Below are 21,377 nucleotides of genomic sequence, written 5' to 3' on the forward strand. Positions count from 1 at the left end.
TGACAGAAACTTTTCCACCTTGTCAGGAGGAAAGGACACAGAGTCCAGGAGCAGCTGGGTACGACTGGGTACGGTGGGTACAGAGAGGGATGGGTTTGGGACACAAGATTTAGAGGCAAACACAGAGTTGAGGCATTCAGCTTTTTCACGTGCGGAGTCAGCTGTTAAGCCGTTTGAGGTGAGGGAGGGGATGGAGGGGGAACAAACACCAGAAACAGATTTGACCAGACGCCACCAGGATTTGGAAGAGGGAGACAGATAAGAGAGTTCGGTCTTGAGAATGGTGAGATATTGTTTCCTGGCTCTCCTGAGGGTGGACACACACTTGTTTCGGGCTTTGTGAAAGGAAATGAGATTTCCTTCCGTTGGATTTGCTTTCCAGGAGACGAAAGCAAGTTTTTTCAGGGCAACAGCCTCACCACAAGATTCTGTGTACCATGGACGGGAGGAAGGGTATGACAACTGAAGACGAGATGGTATAAATCTGTGCATGAGAGAGAGCAATTTACTTTGAAAGAATTCCCAGGATGAGTTGATGTCAGAGGCGGTACAGATGGGAGACCAGTCCAGATGATTGATGGCTGCTTGAAGACCGTGCCAGTTGGACTGAGTGAAATGCCAGACTCGTCGACGCTGAGGAGGCTCTCTGAGAATGGTCAGAGAGATGTCCACTTTGACAAGCACATGATCAGATGAGCCGATTGGAGCAGAAGAAGAGCAGCAGACATTTTCAGGGAAGTTTGTCATAACCAAATCCAGAAGAGAAGATGCTCCGTTGACTGAGATCCGGGTCGGGAAATTGACAGATTGTGTCAGTCCCAGTGAGTCGCAGAAGTGACTATATTTTCAAATAGTGACATATTTGGAAAACAAGTCATCTAACTTTTTTTGAGCTATATTAGAAACTCTATATTTTATCCTGAGTTCAGGTTTAATTTCAAAATAATTCATTATTTTATTTATATAGTATCTTGTATTAACATTTCCATTAAAATTATTTTGAATAATAAATATCATTAAACCCTTATACATTTCCTCAATACAAATAGTCTCTTCCCTTGAAAGAAATGGTGTATTATCATCACAATACTTAACATTCATCTCTCTTATTAATCTTGTAAAGTAATTCATTTTTGGTTCTAATTTAAAAGAGTTATATATATATATATTTTTTTTATTATCATTAATTAAAACTAGGGCATGCCCGTACTATATATATATCTAAAATTATATCCCCCCCCCCCTCTATTTACATGAAATGGTTTGGTTCATTCGCAAAGCCAAAGCGAACGGCTTGCGAGTACGGTGACAATCCCCCCCCTCTATTTACATGAAATGGTTTGGTCCATTCGCAAAGCCAAAGCGAACGCCAGTTACGAATCGCAGTTACGATGAATCGCAAAGTAGTTTTAATTAGTTTTAAAACATAGTTTAACGCCAACATAGCGGCAACATAGTTTGCCAACGTGAAATAAATGAATACGCTCTCAAATGTGCCGTCCGAGGCAGAGTCTGTTCGCCACGTTCGGCACACGTGATAACTCGCTGCTCTCTGATTGGTTGAATCGTTTTTTGGACATAGCTCGGTAACTACTTGTCCGATTAATATGAAACCTTGAAAAGGCACATCCTCGGGTCCCCAGCAATATACCTGGCAAGTTTCAAGTATATCGGACCGGTAGTTGTCGAGAAACAGCGGTCGCATACACACACACACACAGACAGAGATTAGTGGAATTATAGATAGATTAAATCACAGAAAATACATTGTTTATATGAACCCTCATTATTAAGCCCTATTCTATCACAAGCCGGACAATTCTCTAATTGATCATATGGAGAGTCTGGAAATTCTAAATATCCTTCAGAACTTATCATATTTATATGGTAAATTTTTACTTAAACTAAACGCAAGTTTATTCGTTCATAAATACAATGTTTCAAAGCACAAAAGACAAATTTCAATCAATCTCTACTTCGGTGGAAGACATAGAAAAATATGTCAAAGATGTTAAATTGAACAAAGATAAAAATGGAAATTTTTGGGTAAAACCAGTTATGGAAAATAACATGAGCCCCTCTATTTCATTTAAAGGAAGAGCTCTAACTATACCTGGAAAGACATCCATTAAAGTAAATCTAACAAAAGTTTCTCCTCTACTCCTGGCAATTTATTCAAAGCTTGAAAAAGTGATCGATCACGATACTTTGAAAAAGAATGATAACAATTCTAGAGGAAACATTTGTATATTCTTTAATAATCCAAAGGGTGTAGATCTAAGTAAAATAAATGATGTTAATATTTCTGGTGAAATGTCATTCCGTACCCTGATTATTAGAGATTATTTAAAAATAACATTTAATGTAAAAAATATTGTGGTTATTAGTTCTAATAAAAGAAAATATATAGATATTGATGGAAGTTTAATGGTATGTAAATGAGTGATATTGACAGTCAATACTCTGAGATTCTCGGATCTGAATATGATACTGAGAGTCTAGGATCTAAAGATAGTTATGATACTAATAGTTTGTGTTCAAATGATAGTTATGAGAGTAGTTTTATTGATGATGATAGTGAATCAATGAGTGATAGTGATAGTGATAGTGATTTTGGTGATGATAATTCAGTGTACACAAATGATACTGTGCTCTCATTGAACTTAGATGATAGTGATGATAATGATTTTAGTGTTGAATTTTGTGATTAAAAAGCACTTTACTTTTAGTATACCTGTAAAAAGTGTTTTAGTTTAAGTATAGTTTCATATATAAAAAGCCTGTAAAAAGGCACTTTCTTCTATAAGTGTTTTACTTTAAGCACAGTTTCATCTTTAAAAAGCCTCTGAAAAGGTGTTTTACTTTAAGTATAATTTTGCTATATAAATATGATCAAAGCAACGTATTGCGACGTTTGAGAACAAGAATATAAATAATACAAAAGACACCTTAAAACTAACAAACACACATTTAATCTACTTCACCTACTAGCTCCTATTCAGAAGGAAACAAAACACTGTTCTGTCTGTCATAAAAATATCCTCAAGAAAGGCTTCGAAATACATCTTAAAACAAATATACATTTATCAAATTTTATCACAACTAAAAACTCTGATGGCGCATTCAAAGGACATATTAAAATAAGTCTTTAACTTCAAACCTCCTGAACCAGAGTCTATAGTTGATGCTGTAGAAATAGTTAAACCTGCTGTTCAAACGTTGATTGAAAAAACACTAAAAGAAATGAAACCACTTAAATTTTATATGGGAGTAAAATTAGAAATGACAAAGGACGAAGGAGTTATAGATACACCATACATGAGAACTGAGCCACACTTTATATCTTCATATCAAGATTTTAAAACATCAGGAGTCTATGATGAACTTATTAAACAAGAGCAGGATGTGGATAATTCAATCGTAGGAAGTGGATTCAATGTAGGAAAAATTATTTACATAGACATTCATATTCTTAAATCAGATCCTCTAAAAGCTTCTTCTTACATTGATTTACCCAGTGTTATCAAAAATAGAAAAGCAGTTATCGATATCAAAAATAAAGACAATAAATGTTTTCTCTGGTCTATTCTAGCACACTTACATCCTCCACATTTTCATGATGAAAGAGTATCTCATTATAAAAAATATGAGAATACATTAAATACGAAAGATCTAAAGTTTCCGATAACTTTAAATGATATTCCTAAATTTGAAAAGATGAATAATTTATCAGTTAATGTTTATGGTCTAACAGAAACAAACAACATTCAGGTTTTAAAGCTTTCTGACAATTGTAAACAAATTCGGATTAATCTTCTATATTTTAATTCAGAGGAAAATTCACATTATACATACATCAAAGATATTGCTAAATTAATAAAACCACAAGTATGTATAAGAACAAATAAAATATATATTTGTTTGCGTTGTTTTAACTTCTTCCATACACAAGAAAGATTAGATAAACATTCAAATTATTGTGGTGAACATAAATCAACGGTAATCAATATGCCTAAAGAAGGCTCAAAGATCACATTCAAAGATGAAAAGAAAACAATCAAACATCCGTTTGTAATATATGCTGATTTTGAAAGTATTCTAGAAAATATTGATACTGCTTCTCCAGATCCAAAAGAATCATACACAAATAAATATCAAAAACATACTCCTTGTGGTTTTTGTTATTACTAGGGCATGCCCGTACTATATATAAGCTAGGACGTGCCCGTACGTGGGTGCCCGTTCCTTGCCAAAAAAAAAAAAAAAAAAAATTGGTGTAGGGGTGTGTGTGTGTAAACATCCTAGGGCGTGCCCGTACGTGGGTGCAAAAAAACATGCGTGCAAACAACAACAAAAAAAAACTTTGAAACCACGTGGCAGTAACGACCACAGAACCCCCCCCCCCCTCTATTTACATGAATGGTTTGGTCCATTCGCAACGACCACAGAACCCCCCCCTCTATTTACATGCAATGGTTTGGTCCAAAGCGAACGGTTTGGTCCATTCGATGTGATTCGATGATTCGATGTGAATGGTTTGGTCCATTCGCAACGACCACAGAACCCCCCCCCCCCCCTCTATTTACATGAATGGTTTGGTCCATTCGCAAAGCCAAAGCGAACGACCACAGAACCCCCCCCTCTATTTACATGAATGGTTTGGTCCATTCGCAAAGCCAAAGCGAACGACCACAGAACCCCCCCCCCCCCCCCCTCTATTTACATGAATGGTTTGGTCCATTCGCAACGCCAAAGCGAACGGCGAACGGCTAAATCGCCATAGCTCGGTAAGTACTTGTCCGATTAATTTCAAACCTTGAAAAGGCACATCCTCGGGTCCCCAGCAATATACCTGGCAAGTTTCAAGTATATCGGACCGGTAGTTGTCGAGAAACAGCGGTCACAGACAAACAAACAAACGTACAAACGTACAAACGTACAAACGTACAAACAAACACACAGAGATTACTGGAATTATAGATAGATATCAAATCATCCGTTTGTGATGAATATAACAAGTTAGAGGTGTATAGAGGCTCAAATACCCCAGAGGAGTTTGTGAAACAACTAGAAAAAGACTGTGTTCGATTAACCAAGATAATGAGAGAAACCAATAAACCAATGTCCTTGACGAGTGAAGAAAAAAGGGAATTTAGAAAAAACAATGTCTGTCATATTTGTGAGGAAAAAATTGATAAAGACCTAAAGGTTAGAGATCATTGTCATCTCACTGGTAAATATAGAGGTCCGGCTCATCAAAGTTGTAATATTAATTATAAACTCCCCTCCTTCATTCCTGTCTTTCTTCATAACAATGCTCATTATGATACGCATCTATTTATTAATGAACTTTCAAAGACATCTGGACACATTTCAGCAATTCCTAACACGGATCAGAAATACATTTCATTCACAAAAACAATTCACACATCTCCTATTACTCATATCAGATTTCTTGATACATTTAAATTCATGGCAAGTCCATTGGCTAACTTGGTTCAAAATCTAAAAGAGTTTCCATGTCTTTCAGAGTATTTTTCAGATAAAGATTTACTAACACAAAAGGGAATTTACCCCTATGACTATATGGACTCATTTGAGAGATTCAATGAAACACAACTTCCTTTAAAAGAAAATTTCTATAACAAATTAAACTTTATCACGAATCGTGACATTTGGCGAATATCGTGGCGAATATCACGATTTGTATCTCAAAACTGATGTGCTTTTATTGGCCGATGTATTTGAAGCCTTTAGATCTGTTTGTCGCACTGGATATGGATTGGATCCTGCTCACTACTACACAGCTCACTACTACACAGCTCACTACTACACAGCGCGATGTTGAAAATGACAAAACAAGATTTGGATTTGATAACCGATGTTGATATGCTCAATGGAATACTGCTCTCCCCTCTGGGCTGGTGCTCCTGCCTCACACCTAGCTCGTCTTCACGCTGTTGAAACCAAAGCATTCAGAATCATTGGAATCTCCCGCGATGAAGCTAACTCCAAGGGCCTCTCACTCACTCACCGCAGGCAGGTTGGTGGTCTTTCCATCTTCTACCGACTCCTCTCTGGCCTTGCCCCCCCAGCTCTCTCTGGGCTCTGTCCCGCAAATATTCCTACAGGTCGCACAAGATCTGCCTGCAACCCTCTTATGGTCAAACTGCCAAAATCAAGACTCTCTGCTCACCTTCACTCCTTCATTCCTCTTTTCTCCCGCCTCTGGAACAAACTCCCTCACTCTCTTCAATCCCACTCCACCCTCCAGGTCTTTAAAACAGCTGTTCACCACCATCTCTTATCTTCCCCCATCCAAAACCTTGATCTTTTCTACCCCCGCTAATTTCACCCCAATTCCACTTTTTTGAAATACCAACTTCTGTCCTGGAAGTCATTGGTGTCCTTGTGTTTTATACTTCTCCCTCCACCCCCCCCCCCTTCCCATGCCTCCTCCCCCCAAGCCCTCTCCCTTCCACACATCTCCCTGCTCTCAAATGTTGTGTTTGTGTGCTTCACCTTCTCTCCCCATCTTGTTTTCCGCTCCCGCTTTTTATATATTTTGTTTGTCTGGTTGATTTGTTTGTGAAGTAAATGTTAGCTCTTTCACGAGCCTCGATTCAGTATACAAAAAAAAACAAAAAAAAAAACAAAAAAAAAACAGTCATATATCTGATAAAGATTATGTACACGCACAAAATGTTTGGGAAAAATATAACATCAAGAATCTTGGCGAATATCACGATTTGTATCTCAAAACTGATGTGCTTTTATTGGCCGATGTATTTGAAGCCTTTAGATCTGTTTGTCGCACTGGATATGGATTGGATCCTGCTCACTACTACACAGCTCACTACTACACAGCTCACTACTACACAGCGCGATGTTGAAAATGACAAAACAAGATTTGGATTTGATAACCGATGTTGATATGCTTTTGATGATTGAAAAGGCAAAAAGAGGTGGAATTTCACAAGTCTGCTCGAGCAGATACGCAAAGGCAAATAACAAATATCTTCCAAATTATGATTCAACGAAAAAGAGTTCTTACTTGATGTACTATGACGCGAACAACCTGAATGGCTGGGCAATGTCTCAGGCTCTTCCTTCTGGAAATCTTAGATGGGTAAAGGAAAAAGACTACAAAAAGGTTTTACAAGATGTATGTATCTCTACACAAAAAGAATTGGATGATTCAAAGGTAGGTTATTATTTTGAGGTCGATTTAAAATATCCTGAAGAACTTCATGTCAAACATAAAGATCTTCCATTTGCTTGTGAGAAAGAAAGTCCAAAGAAAGAATGGTTGAGTGATTATCAACGATCGTTTGATATAGGTGAATCAACAGAAAAATTACTTACTACATTATATAACAAGAAAAATTATGTTCTACACCAAAGAAATTTGTGACAATATTTATCAAAAGGCCTAAGAGTAGAGAGGATCCATAGGGTTCTAAAGTTCAATCAAAGTCATTGGCTAAAGGAGTACATTGATTTTAATACACAAAGAAGAACAGAGTCAAAAACCGATTTTGAGAAAGACTTTTATAAATTGATGAATAATGCAGTCTTTGGTAAGACCATGGAGAACGTGAGGAAAAGACAAAATATCAGACTAGCAACATCTTGGGAACAAGCATCAAAATTAATTAATAGACCGAGTTTTACTAGAGCTGAGGTCTTTACTGAGAACTTTTGTGCGATCCATTTGATTAAAGAGAGTATTGAAATGGACAAACCTATTTATATTGGAACATCAATTCTTGATTTATCAAAGTCATCAATGTATGATTACTTTTATAATAACTTGAGGAAGAAATATCAAAATGATGTTAATCTACTTTATATGGATACAGATAGTTTTATTTTGAAAATTAATACTGATGATGTTTATTCAGACATGAAAGAGGACATTAATATCTATGATACAAGTAATTACAGTCCAGAGAGTGAGTTGTTCTCTTCTAAAAATAAAAAGGTGATTGGAAAGTTCAAGGATGAATTAGGAGGATATGTTATGAGTGAATTTGTGGGATTGAGGTCAAAGGCTTATGCTTCTAAATACATTGTGAATAACGTTGAAAAAACTGATAAGAAGTTAAAAGGTGTAAAGAAAAATGTTATTAAAGAAACAATAAACTTTAAGGATTATTATAACTGTTTAACAACAAAGAAAGAAGAGTTTAGAAAGATTAATGGAATAAGAAGTTATAAACATCAATTATATACAGAAGAGATAAATAAAAAAAGCATTGGGGGCTTTTGATGATAAGAGGTTTATTTTAGAAAATGGTATTGATAGTCTCCCTTATGGTTATATAAGTGATAAGATAAGTAAGTGGTAAGATATATATATAAGTGATAAACTGATAAGATATAAGTGATAAGATATATATAAGTGATAAGATATATATAAGTGATAAGCTAAAAAGGGGGTTAGGGATTTTAACGGGCTACCGCCGCCTTTTTTACTATTATATAAATGATCGAACCAAGTATTAACCAGACTAAAGAGTGGAGGTGTAATCAACCTTGGTATATAAATGGAAAACATAACGAATGTGAGAAATATCAAATAGGTATAATTGAAGAGGCAACTGGTAAAAGGTTCACAAAACAAATAAGTGAATTAATTTAAATACTGGTGAGTTGGGTAAAAAAGATGGAAATATTTTTGAGTGGACGGAAAACTTTGATGGTTGTCAGGAAAATATATACTATAATTTAAAAATGGTGTGTGGCACAGGAGGAGGTCAAACAAGAACATTCAGGGAGGTTTACCATTTTATCTTAGCTCAGTTAAAATATCTTGAAAAAGAACCAAACTCAAACCTCTTCTTTCATAATATATTAGATGGTGATGGAAGTTGGAGGCGAATTAAATTATTTCCTACGCATAAACAAATATTTGTAGGATCATTGTTTCAGTGGTCTACTCGGGATCATTGATAGTAAGAGTACCATAAGACCAAGGGGGTCAGGAATAGAGGTGTTAAGGGGAAATGAAGAAAAGTGATGGTGAGAGGAAAATTTACATGTAAGTGTGAAGGATTATAGGTTCATAAGGCGAGAAAGGAATAGGTTCATAGGGGGAGAAGGAACATAGGTTCATAAAGGAAGAAAAATCATAGGTTCATAAGGTGAGAAGGATTATAGGTTCATAAGGTGAGAAGGATTAAAGGTTCATAGGGGAGAAGGAACATAGGGGGAGAAATAGAGGTGTTTATGGTTTTTGAAAAAAGACAGGGGGGTAAATGACATTAGATAGGGATTTCCCATGTTAAATGGAAGTGTCCCAGAAACAACATTTATCATCTACTGTTATGTGTGTGACAAGGAAGAATCGATTCAATTTTGGTGAAGATCCGGATCCGGCTAGTAGAATTTTGAAAGTGATTCTTCACCATTGGTAGATAGGGCTAAAATCGATATAAAGCAGGAGATCTCAAAAAGTTGTGGACGGATGATTTTGATTAAATGCGATTCTGTATTGTGATTTTCTGTTCTACTCTGGGATAAAAACTTAAACTGTTCACCTGGTGGAGGTATGCTTTCTACTGAGTGCCATTCTAGTTTCTCTGTAAACTGTAAACTGTAAACAGCTCCGCAACTATGGAGGAACTTAAAGCTGTGTTTTACTTCTTCGTCGGGTTTTGGTTTTATCTGAACATGAGTTTCTTTTTTTAGCGAAATGCAAAAAGAGAGAGGGCGTGTTTGAGAAGGATGTGTTTGAGAAGAAGCTGAAAGATGCCAGAAAGAGGACAGCTAAAAAGAGAAAGAAACCTTTGCAGACAATTATGAAGAACTACAACGAAGATTTAGGCCTTGTTCGTCGGTGCAAACAAAGAATAGAGGTACAGTATGTTACGTTAACCTGCATATATAGCTATTAACATTACGACTACCTTTCACTTTCTTCCTGAATTGACGATTGTGATTGACCAATCAACGGTCTGCAGTATTGCTTGCTCCACCCATTGGTCTGGGTTCGGCTCGCCTGGTACCTATCCATAGCAGGAACCAAATTTAGCACGGGTACTTCGTACGGTACGGTTCGCTTGGCAATGGAAAAACGAAAAAACGGATTTTGGTTACAGTAAGGTACGGTACAATACCGCAGTGGAAAAGCACCAAAACAGACAGACAGACTGGTGGAAACATAACCTCCATCCACCTTTGGTAGCGTGGTGTTGGCTTAGCGGTTAGGGTGCTGGCTTAGCGGTTAGCGACCCAGAGTCGCTGCAATTAACGGCAGGGGGGTTGACTCAGCCTGTCATCCTTCTGAGGTCGGCAAATTGAGGACCAGTTCACTGGTAATTCCTTGTCACAAGAGGTGACTAACAGGGTTGGCGGCAGGAAGGGCATCCGGCCATAAAACATTGCTTCAAAAAAGGGGACCCACGGTGCCCAAAAAAGGCAAACCCCTGCCCTGCGGGGAAAAATGGCCTCCAAAGGTGGTTCACCTTTGGTAGCGGAGGGAAAAATGGTTCAATACTGATGGCATTATAATTTGACTTGACACAAACATGAGATTATATTTAATTTAAAGATGTGTCTAAATTATTAAATACTCGTAGTTCTAAATGGATAATGAAAACACGTTGGGTTCATTTGACAAATCCATTTGAATTACATCTATTACAAAGAAGTTTGCCTCATTTGATTTTGTTTTTTGTAATCAAAAATCGCAATTGTGTTGTTGTTATTTCCTACGAATAGGTCACATTTGACGTCTTTGCCTGAAGCAAATTCAACATTTTGACGCAAAACAAGTTTCGCTGCATTCGTTTTGTAAAAGCAATGCAAACATCAGAAAATTATTTATATACTTGTCAGGATCATGGGCTTTCTTGTTTGAAGAAATTATCTACATTTTTGCTTCATAAATGTTTAATCCAATAAAGATGACAAACGTAGAAAGAAGATATTTACTTGTCTGCACAGAAGATTTGGTAAAGTGTAAAGGCAAGATGGCAAGTGGTAAAGCATGTGGTGAGGTGGAAAGAACTGGGAAGTGGCCGTGTGCTATGTGCAGGAAGGGTGTCGGAGTGAACTCCATTCAATGTACGAGTCAAACCGTGAGTTTTGTCAAAGTCAAAAAGTCAAACGGAGTGAACTCGTACAATGTGCGCTCAGTGGGTTCATCAAAAATGTAGTGGTCTGAGAGGGTCATTAACCAGTGTGGCAGCTACATTCAAATGTAAGGTGTGCACAGAGGGAGCTGCAGATGGAAGGAAATGTTGAGTTTGATCTTGGAGACGGTGTGAAGCTGGAAGGTGTGAAAACATTTTGCTACCTCGGAGACATGCTGAATGGAGAAGGTGGATCAGACTCGGCAACGGTTGCTGGAGTGAGATGTGCATGGAAGAAGTTTCGGGAACTGAGTGGCGTGCTGATGAGGAGGGGAGTGTCGTTGAAGCTGAAGTGAAAGGTGTATGCTGCATGTGTGAGAAGTGTTATGATTTATGGGAGCGAGACATGGGTAATGAACGTAGAGCAGCAACAAGGGCTGGAAAGGGTGGAAATGCGAATGGTTCGGTGGATGTGCGGAGTATCGTTGAGAGAGGAAGACAAATGATGAATTGCGAAAAATGATGGGAATAGAGCCTGTGATTGATGCTGTGAAGGGGAACAGGTTGAGATGGTTTGGTCATGTGTTGAGGAAGGATGAAAGTGACTGGTTGAGAAGAGTGATGGAAATGAATGTAGAAGGAAGTAGAGGACGGGGAAGACCGAGAAAGTCATGGCTGAAGATGGTGGAAGAAGAAATGCGGGCAAGGGGGTTAACCAGGAGAAATGCAGAAAATAGGGCAAAATGGAGAAGATTGTCATGGGGGCCGCAAGGCTAACCCCCGCTCTCGCAGGGAAAATGGTCTTAAAATGCATGTTCTTGTTGTTGTTTGCAAAGAAGATAAAAATGCATATTTTGGATATTTAACATTTGTTTCTAGCGTGGTTCAGGGGACTGTCAAACTGGAATTCCATTGACAGGAAGGAGCATCATAAGTCATTGCAATGCATCGTTGGAGAAAACATTTATGTTCAACCCTTCCCTCCAGCAACTTGCAGAAGGTATTTGATGAGGTACCACGAAGGAGGTTATTTGCTAAGGTGAGGACTTGCGTGGGGTCTGGTCGAGTAGATAACTAGATTGGAAACTGGAAATGTGACAGGAGGGCAGCTGTTGGTGGGAGAATGTCTGGCTGGGAGCATTAAGTTATGGCATTGTGACTCGGGGATTGTGACCAGAGCTGCAGATTGAAGCTGTAGCAGCCTGTCTCTTAGATCTGTGATCTACTTTTCCACGGTGGGGTCAACCGCAAATTTTGTTGAAGTTTATCTATAAAAGTAGAGAAGTCAATGATGTCGACCAATAAGGGGGATGAGAAGGAGAAAAAATTTATCCATGCAACGAGTCCTTTTACCTCAGTGTTGCCCAGCTAAAAAAGGAAATTGTCATACCCTCTGCCACCAACACCACAGGGTACACATTTACATAGAGAATTTACGCCCCTCCCCCGGTCCCGCACACCCCTGCATGAGGCCGCGACCACATAGCATATGGTACCTCCCAGCCAATGTTTTATTTGTATTTGTACACCGAGTAAAGTATATGTGTTTATAGCTGGAGTACCCGGCGTTGCTCAAGCGAAAAAGAAACATAACATATTTGAAATGAGGGCAAATATAATGGAAAAGCAATTACACCCAAATCAGAATCCATCACAAATGTCAAATCATCGTTTCACCTTTTTGTTGAATATCTGCTGGTCAATGTGCAAGTTCATCACGTTTCTGAGTTGAGTAAAATCCCGTCAGGAAGAAGACGAAGCCCTACTACCAACTTCGTTCACTTCCGGAATAGTTTGATTTATTTTTGTTCAAATGTTTGCGAATTGTTTTGTATTTATTTCTGGGAATGTGTACTTGTATATAATTATAACTGTCAAAAATTAAAATGGCTTAGGTACTATCGAGCGATTTTTTTTTAAAATCCCAAAAACGAAATTTTCTTCAAAAAACCTTTTTTTGTACACCGCTCCTTTCCTATGCCATCTCCAGGCATTGCAAATCGTCATTGCCGGGCACCAAAGGGGGCTCGGCAGTGACGCACGCTGAAAGAGAGTACTCAGTTTTCACTCTGGTTTCTTTCTTGTTTTCTTTCTTTCTTTCTTGCGCTCTTGCTTTCTTGTTTGTTTGTCCGGACGATATCTCAGCCATCCTTTAAGCTAGGAAGCTGAAATTTCGGCACAATAGTGAGCAAGTCCTTTGTCAAAAACGGTATTTTTTGTTTTTTGATTAATCAATTAATTGATGAGTTATTTAATTATTAGCGATTTAATTAAGTACTTATTTAATTAATTAAATTTCATTTCTCTTCTGACCATTAACTCAGGCACCTTTTGAGTTAGGAAGCTGATATTTGGACATGCCAATGACCAGGTGATTTGGCTGCAAAGGCTATTTTTGATTTATGAATTAATCAATTAATCGATTAATTATTTAATTATTTGATTAATGACAATTTTTTTTTTTTTTTTTAAGTTACAGATTCTGATGAAATGGTGGTGGTTTATGTGTTCTCTGACCGAATTGATTAATAATTTAATTTTTTAATGATTATTATTTATTTATTTTCATTATTAATCATTTATTTATCTTCTTTCTCATTTGGCCAATATCTCAGGCACCTTTTGAGCTCAGAAGCTAATATTTGGACATGAGTGACCAGGTTATGTGGCTATCAAGGATATTTTTGATTTATTAATTAATCAATTAATAAATGTATCGATTAATTATTTAATTATTCCATTAATTACTAAAAAAAAATTTTTCCCCCCAGTTACAGATTCTGATAAAATGGTGGTGGTTTATGTGTTCTGTGACCGAATTGATTGATAATTTAATTTTTTAATGATTATTATTTATTTATCTTCATTATTAATCATTGATTTATTTTCTTTCTCATTTGGCCAATATCTCAGGCACCCTTTTGAGCTGGGAAGCTAATATGTGGACATGACAGTGACCAAGTGATGTGGCTATCAAGGATATTTTTGATTAATTGATTAATCATTTCATCGATTCATTATTTATTGATTAATCGATGAATTACTTATTTTCTTTCTTGTTTGTTTGTCCGGGCGATATCTCAGCCCATCCTTTGAGCGAGGAAGCTGAAATTTCGGCACAATAGTGAGGCAAGTCCTTTGTCAAAAACGGTATTTTTTTTTTTTTTGATTAATCAATAAATTGAGGAGTTATTTAATTATTAGCGATTAATTAAGTAACTATTTAATTAATCAAATTTCCTTTCTCTTCTGACCATTAACTCAGGCACCTTTTGAGTTAGGAAGCTGATATTTGGACATGCCAATGACCAGGTGATTTGGCTGCAAAGGATATTTTTGATTTATTAATTAATCAATTAATCGATTAATTATTTAATCATTCGATTAATGACAAAAAATTTTTTTTTTTTTTAAAGTTACAGATTCTGATGAAATAGTGGTAGTTTATGTGTTCTATGACCAAATTGATTAATAATTTAATTTTTTTTATGATTATTATTTTTTTATTTTCATTATTAATCATTTATTTATTTTCTTTCTCATTTGGCCAATATCTCAGGCACCTTTTGAGCTGGGAAGCTAATATTTGGACTTGAGTGACCAAGTGATGTGGCTATCAAGGATATTTTTGATTTATTTATTAATCATTTCATCTATTAATTATTTATTGATTAATCGATTAATTATTTATTGAGTAATCAATTAATTATTTAATTTTTTATAAATGACTCATTTAATTAAATTTCTAAAAGATACATCTTCGGATGAAGCACTAGTGGTTTAGTTATGCGATTAGCCAATTGATTATGAAAATATTTTGTGATAATCTTTTATTGATTTTAATTATACAATTAATCAATCAATTAGTGTACACCTCTCCCTCCCAATGCAGCCTCAATGAGCTGCACTGCGGTATTGCCGGGCGCCCGAGGCGCCCCGCCCCGGCAATTCCGCGCTGCAGCATATTTAATTATTTGGCATGGGGCGGTGTTCTTTGAATGTATCTGTACTTGTTTCTTTTTTTTCTTCTTTTTGCCTAAACACTCCCACGCACTCACTGATGAACCTCTGAAAGTTTGACGAAGATCCGTTCGGCCATCTCTGAGAAAAATGGCGACACACACAGACAGACCAACGGCTCTCTTATACTGTCTTATAGCTATAGGCGACTAGCAGAAGTACCCGGCATTGCCGGGCGGGTGAGGGGAGGGGGAGGGGGAAGGAGAGGGGAAGGGGGAAGGGGAGGGGAGGGGAACGGGGGGAGGGGAGGATAGGGGGGAAGGGAGAAGAGGGGGGGAGGGGGAGGGGAGGGGGGGAGGGGAGGGGAGGGGAGGGGAATGGGGGAGGGGTGGGGAGGGAGGGGAATGGGGGAGTGGTGGTGGGGAGGGGAGGGGGGAGGAGGGTGAGGGGAACGGGGGGAAGGGGGAGGGTAAGGGTGGAAGGGGGAGGGGTAAGGGGGGGAAGGGAGGGGGAAAGGGGAGGGGGGTAGGGTGTAGGGGGAAGGGAGGGGGAAGGGGAAGTGGAGGATGGAGGGGGGGAGGGGACGGAGAGGGGGGAGGGGGAGGGGAAGGGGGAAGGGGAGGATGGAGGAGGGAGGGGAGGATGGAGGGGGGAGAGGGGAGTGGGGAGGGAGAGGGGAGTGGGGAGGGGGAGGGAGAAGGGGGAGGGGAGGGAGAGGGGGAGGGGGAAGGGGAGGGAGGGGCGGGGAGGTGGGGGAAAGGGAGGAGGAGGGGGGAGGGAAGGGGGAGGAAGAGGGGGGGGAGAGGAAGGGGAGGGAGGGGGAGGGGGAGGAAGGGGGAGGGGAGGAAGGGGGAGGGGAGGGGAGGGGGTCGGGAGGGGGAGGGGGAGGGGAGGGGGAGGAGAGGGAGGGGGGAGGAGGAGGTGGGGGAGGGGGGAGGGAGGAGGAGGGGGAGGGTAAGGGGGAGGGGAAGGGTGGAATGGGAGTGGGAAAGGGGAGGGGGTAGGGTGGAGGGGGAAGGGGGGGTAGGGTGGAGGGGGAAGGGAGGGGGGAGGGGGAAGGGGAGGTTGGAGGGGTGAGGGAGAGGGGGGAGGGGAGGGGGGGGGAAAGGGAGGATGGAGGGGGGAGGGGAGGACGGAGGATGGAGGGGAGGTAACATTACATTACACACACACAAACTGTGTTTTATGTTCAATGGTCTGGCGGCGGGTATGGAACATCACGTGATCGCTCTGAGCGAATCAGCGCGCTGCTCTGCCACCGTCTCAGATTCCGTGTATAATATTCCTCACTGAAAAAAAATCTAGATGTGAAACATGCTACTATCTATGCTAAATCATGCTAAATCATGCTAAATGCTAATCATGCTAAAATCTATGCTACTTGCTGTGAGTTTATGGCGGCAAGGAACATCACGTGATCGCTCTGAGCGAATCAGCGCGCTGCTCTGCCACCGCCTCAGATTCCGTGTATAATATTCCTCGCTGAAAAAGAATATGGATCTAAAGATGAAAGAAAAAAAACCTATGTGGTGTGAATGGCAATGTTCTCGCTGAAATGTGAAAAAACGCAATCGCTTTTCACTCTGAATTACGTGCGAACGCGTAACTGTGAGTTTATGGCGGCAAGGAACATCACGTGATCGCTCTGAGCGAATCAGCACGCTGCTCTGCCATCGCCTCAGATTCCATGTATAATATTCCTCGCTGAAAAAAAATATGGATCTAAAGATGAAAGAAAAAAAAAACCTATGTGGTGTGTATGGCAATGTTCCTCGCTGAAATGTGAAAAAACGCAATCGCTTTTCGCTCTGAATTACGTGCGAACGCGTAACTGTGAGTTTATGGCGGCAAGGAACATCACGTGATCGCTCTGAGCGAAACAGCGCGCTGCTCTGCCATCGCCTCAGATTCCGTGCATAATACTCCTCGCTGAAATGCGCTGAGGTAAAAATATGGTAAAAAAATATTATGAAATATTTTTTTTTAGGTCAGCCATGTTCTTCCCAGGCTCAATGGCCATGTCTATGCCAAATATCAAGCATGTGAGCCTCTCTGTTTAGGAGTCTATCGGTAACATTACACACACACACACACACACACACACACAAACTAAGTTATATATATATATATAGATAGACCGATCCGATAAGGACGATCATGCCCCCTTCGCCGATAGGTGCGGGCGCTCTTGGGTCCGCCATTACTGGGAGGCATCCCGATCCAAACTTAAAGGAGAACGGAAACGATCAAAACAACTTTGCAGATTTCGAAACATAAACATATGTTAAACACTTCTATTGAGTTCATTTCACAAATATCTTCGCGGTTTTATTAGAATTTGTCAAAATATCACCGAACAAGCAAAATCAGTTTTGTCAAAACCGCAAACCGGAAATGGCGTTTGCGAAGTAACCCAGTTTTTCGTTCCTAAAGCCTTGTTGGCTTCGTGACGATCAGAACATCGCTTTGTTTTCGTTACGATCAGCTGGAATCATGCCCAGTCGTTGTGTGGCTGCTGGTTGTTCTAATTGTCCAAGTGAAACTGTCTCCGTTTTCAAATTCCCGAAGGATGTTAAGCTGAGAGATATTTGGACGAAACAAGTTCAGAGAACACAGGCGAAGTGGATGCCAACTTCATCGTCGGTGTTGTGCAGCGAACATTTTGAGCGCCACTGTTTCAATGAAATCCCACAACTTAAAGCAAGTTTGGGATTTGCTGTACAACATAAACGGGTGCTCATTCCCTCAGCTGTACCGTCTATTTTCGTTCGTTCGGCAGAGAAACCGGATAAAAAGACGCGCAAATCGAAAGCTGCAGAAAAACTAGCAACGAAAAGGGTGAGTTGTGTGGCTTCTGTTTGTTTACATTTGACATTTGGTGACCTATATTCGAAATTTCTATCACTACATGCAAGTGAAATTGTGGTTTGTTATACATATTATTTATTTATTCACAGGAAGTTTCATCACTTCTCAAAGTAGCACAACCTGCTGCTACAACTTCTACATGTGATCAGAGCCAGGCACCTGCTGATTGTGAGGCTGTGTCCAGTGAGGTTCGTCACTTTGTTACAAATAATAGCCACAGCATAATTCTTGTTTTTGCAATTTTCTAGCGAAGTAATAGCATAACTAATGAAATATGTATGGTTTATTTCCAGGTTCAGTCAACAGAGACATCTCTTCAGCCTTGCACCAGACGACACGTGCGTGTTCAGGTGTCACAAACCAAGCTCGGCACTCTTAAACACAAAGGTATTACTTGCTGTATTATTATTAATATGCTTTTTCTGATTCTATTACTTTTCACTTGTTAATTGTTTGTTAATTGTTTTGATGTTTAATGTTTGCTGATGACTTCCAGGTTCTCAAACTGATGTGCTCAGCCATGTGTCACACATTGGCACACAGACTGAGCCACTGCCAGGCCACTGTGTAACATGTGGCCATCAAAATGATGCTGTGGCAGCTGCTGGAAGAGATGTCGGCTGTGACAGCCCTGAACCTCTTAATGAGAGTGATAACGACTACCTGCCTTCATCTGCTGACGAGACTGACGACAGTTGCAGCTTCGAGCAACAGACTCCTGAGACAAACAATGTCCTCGACGACACAAAGTATATAGGCTTCTGGAGCAGCTTGCTGCGACTTTTCAAGTTGGTGCGCTGCAGCTGGTGTGGAGAGACGGGTCTCAAGGTGGATCATAACACAAACGGCACCATGTTGCTGGTGCATTTTCAATGTGGTGTATGTTATCTGACAACAGAGTGGAAGAGTCAGCCTTATATAGGCAAGTCACTCGCTGGCAATATCATTTTGTCAGCTGGCATTCTCATATCAGGTGCTGTACCAAGCAAGGTACTCAAGGTTCTCCACCATATGAGAGTGGCAGGAATTTCATCAAGAACTTTCTCGCGACACCAGAACATGATGCTTTTTCCTGCCATAAAACACGTTTGGTTGGAGAACAGAAAGTGGCTCGTGGCATCCCTGCAAGCAGAGCGCAGAGGTTTGATGTTTGGTGGGGATGGACGCTGTGACTGGCCAGGACACTCGGCGAAGTTTGGCTCTTATGCTATCATGGAGCTGGTAGTCAGGTTCACTATGTTTTTTCGTTCAAAATCATGGTAGATTAGCAAACCTATACATTTTTGGAAACGTTATTACATGGAAAATCTGAAAATCAATGTTTACATTTGCCAATTCCGACCAATTCGATTCGACCAATTCGACCAATCGACCAATTCCATTCGACCAATTCGACCATTCGACCAATCGCTTCGATCGATCATTCGACCATTCGACCAATTCGATCGATTCGATTCGATTCGATTCATCGAATTCGATTCGATCAACCATTCGACCAATTCGATTTGCCAATCAATTTGACCGACCTTTGCTTGTGTGGAACGGACTGTGAAAACGATGCGGACTATATTGTCGGATACGACACACAGGACAGTGATGACGAACTCTAAATGGCATATTCTGTAATCGTGTATGTTTGATGCCATTGACTGCCTGTGTATATTTTGTCATTGACTGCCTGTGTAGATGTGAAGTTATACTGACTGCATGTGTATATATGATTTTGCTGACTGCCTGTGTATGTTTGGTGATATGAATTATTGTGACACATTTTGATGTTATTAACTGCCTGTACAAAATGATAACATGTATTTGATTATGCAACTTATCGCGAATATAAAGACAGTATTTTGCAATTCAAAACCTTTGATTCTTGTCTTACCATTCCCCATAGCACTAATTTGATACTTTCATTGGATTCCTTGTCCCTGAAAATATAGGTTTAGTATATTTTAAAAAGTTTTTAGGGTAATTAGAGGCAGAAATAGAACAAAATATGTATTTTACAGTGGCCATTTTGAAAATCCAAAATGGCCGCCATACAGGTATCTCTCCAAATGTAAACATTGATTTTTAGTTTCCTTATGCTATAACCTTTCCAAAAATGTATAGGTTTGCTAATCTACCATGATTTTGAACGAAATATAATTTATTGACATAGTGAACCTGACTATGGTGGCCAAAGTCATCATCGATGTTGAGCTTGTTCAGGTAACATCAGCAGATATATGTAGACATACACATAGAACTAGTGTGGGTACATAGAATATTGGTTGTGGACAATTTAAGTTGACTTAGATGTTCTCAACACACGATTATGTTTACAGTGCAATATAGTTCCAAGCTCATGCCACATGGAGAAGGAGGGGCTGAAAAGTTAGCTGTTCGCAGCACATATGTGTCCAAACAGCATGGTGCAAAACCAGGGTGGTTGATAATGCATGAAGATGAAAGTACTCCAGCGTTTTCCATTTCCTCTCTAACTTTAGGTATCTCCCTGCAGCACTTGCACTCATTCACCTGTGGCAAAGCCTCACAATTACCACAACTGCACCTGTCCAGAAACAATAAGTATTTGCATATGTATGTCTGTTCTTACTAAAGCCTGTACATGAACACTACAACTGATACACCTGCAGTGCTGCACTAAGTCAATAAAGTCGTATTTCGTTTCTGTGTTTCTATCCATTTCTTGCCTCACGGCACCGAACATTAATTAAATATTAGTTATGTATTCCATTGACCAGAAAAAGAAACTTTTTCAATTAAAAAAGAGACATAAAAATGAATACCATTCAGTATTTTGGAGGCGCCCGAGATCAAAATCGATCGCCATTGTGTCTGTGTCCGACGATTTCTCTTCTCCACTCTCTGGACAGCATGGTTCGAATCTGTATGGGAGAATCGAGTGTGATTCCCCAAGATTATTAACTTTCTCTTCATTTTCCGCATCAGATTGGTCAGAAATATCGCTGATATCTAGACTTACGCAACTATCGGAGTCGGTGTCTGCCATTGTTTACTATTACGCAGTCACACCAGCTTCCTCCGATGACGTCACATCGTGGAGGGCAGATTATCGCGAGATGCTGGCCGGCGCGAGAGAAATCGTCTGCAATTGGCATTTAAAAACTCGGATATCTCACGATTCACACATGCTAGAGCAACAATTTTTGCGCCAAACTTAATCTTTTTTGTTGCTACAATTCATTAATCTTAAACATTTGATGTCTATACTCATGTCCGTTCCCCTTTAACTCCAGCTGGCTGAGCCAGCACAACTATCATCGCGATCGCACATGAAAAGTGTCCGTGATAATCGTTCTCAAGTGTTTCTCTATACGTGTGGAGCGGTCGTGGACACCTGGCACCTGAAGGCACACCATACAAACCCCGCTTTCGGCGATATCGCCGGGCGCCGCAGGCGCACGGCCATGCCGCCCTGAAGGCACCTCGCACCTTGGGGGTACC

The 21,377-nt window shown here is 39.8% G+C and overlaps 1 protein-coding gene across 5 annotated transcripts; it reads left to right on the top strand.

The window, feature by feature from the left end:
* Nucleotides 1-9,462: 9,462 nt before the first annotated feature.
* On the top strand, nt 9,463-20,578 carry LOC144889114 (uncharacterized). Of its 5 annotated transcripts, XM_078769010.1 has the most exons (5): nt 9,845-9,860; nt 11,998-12,117; nt 17,996-18,094; nt 18,200-18,293; nt 18,403-20,578. In XM_078769010.1, exons 2-5 carry the CDS (start codon nt 12,022-12,024, stop codon nt 19,167-19,169), a joined length of 1,056 nt encoding a protein of 351 aa, XP_078625136.1. In that variant the 5' UTR covers nt 9,845-9,860; nt 11,998-12,021; the 3' UTR covers nt 19,170-20,578. The 5 variants fall into 5 exon arrangements, with proteins under 5 accessions (XP_078625137.1, XP_078625136.1, XP_078625133.1 ...); XM_078769011.1 differs by lacking the exon at nt 11,998-12,117 and having other exon boundaries at nt 9,463-9,860; XM_078769007.1 differs by lacking the exons at nt 9,845-9,860; nt 11,998-12,117 and adding an exon at nt 10,945-11,084.
* The last annotated feature ends 799 nt before the right edge of the window (nt 20,579-21,377 follow it).

Source organism: Myxine glutinosa, unplaced genomic scaffold (genome assembly GCF_964187855.1).
Source record: "Myxine glutinosa unplaced genomic scaffold, kmMyxGlut1.1 SCAFFOLD_890, whole genome shotgun sequence".
Classification (NCBI taxonomy): domain Eukaryota; kingdom Metazoa; phylum Chordata; class Myxini; order Myxiniformes; family Myxinidae; genus Myxine; species Myxine glutinosa.

Bases quoted from the DNA above. Each gene is read 5' to 3' on its own strand.
- LOC144889114 (XM_078769006.1), top strand. From the start codon at position 17,532: ATGCCCAGTCGTTGTGTGGCTGCTGGTTGTTCTAATTGTCCAAGTGAA. The intron at 17,877-17,995 runs GTGAGTTGTGTG...ATTTATTCACAG, and splicing joins AAAAACTAGCAACGAAAAGG to GAAGTTTCATCACTTCTCAA. The intron at 18,294-18,402 runs GTATTACTTGCT...GATGACTTCCAG, and splicing joins CGGCACTCTTAAACACAAAG to GTTCTCAAACTGATGTGCTC.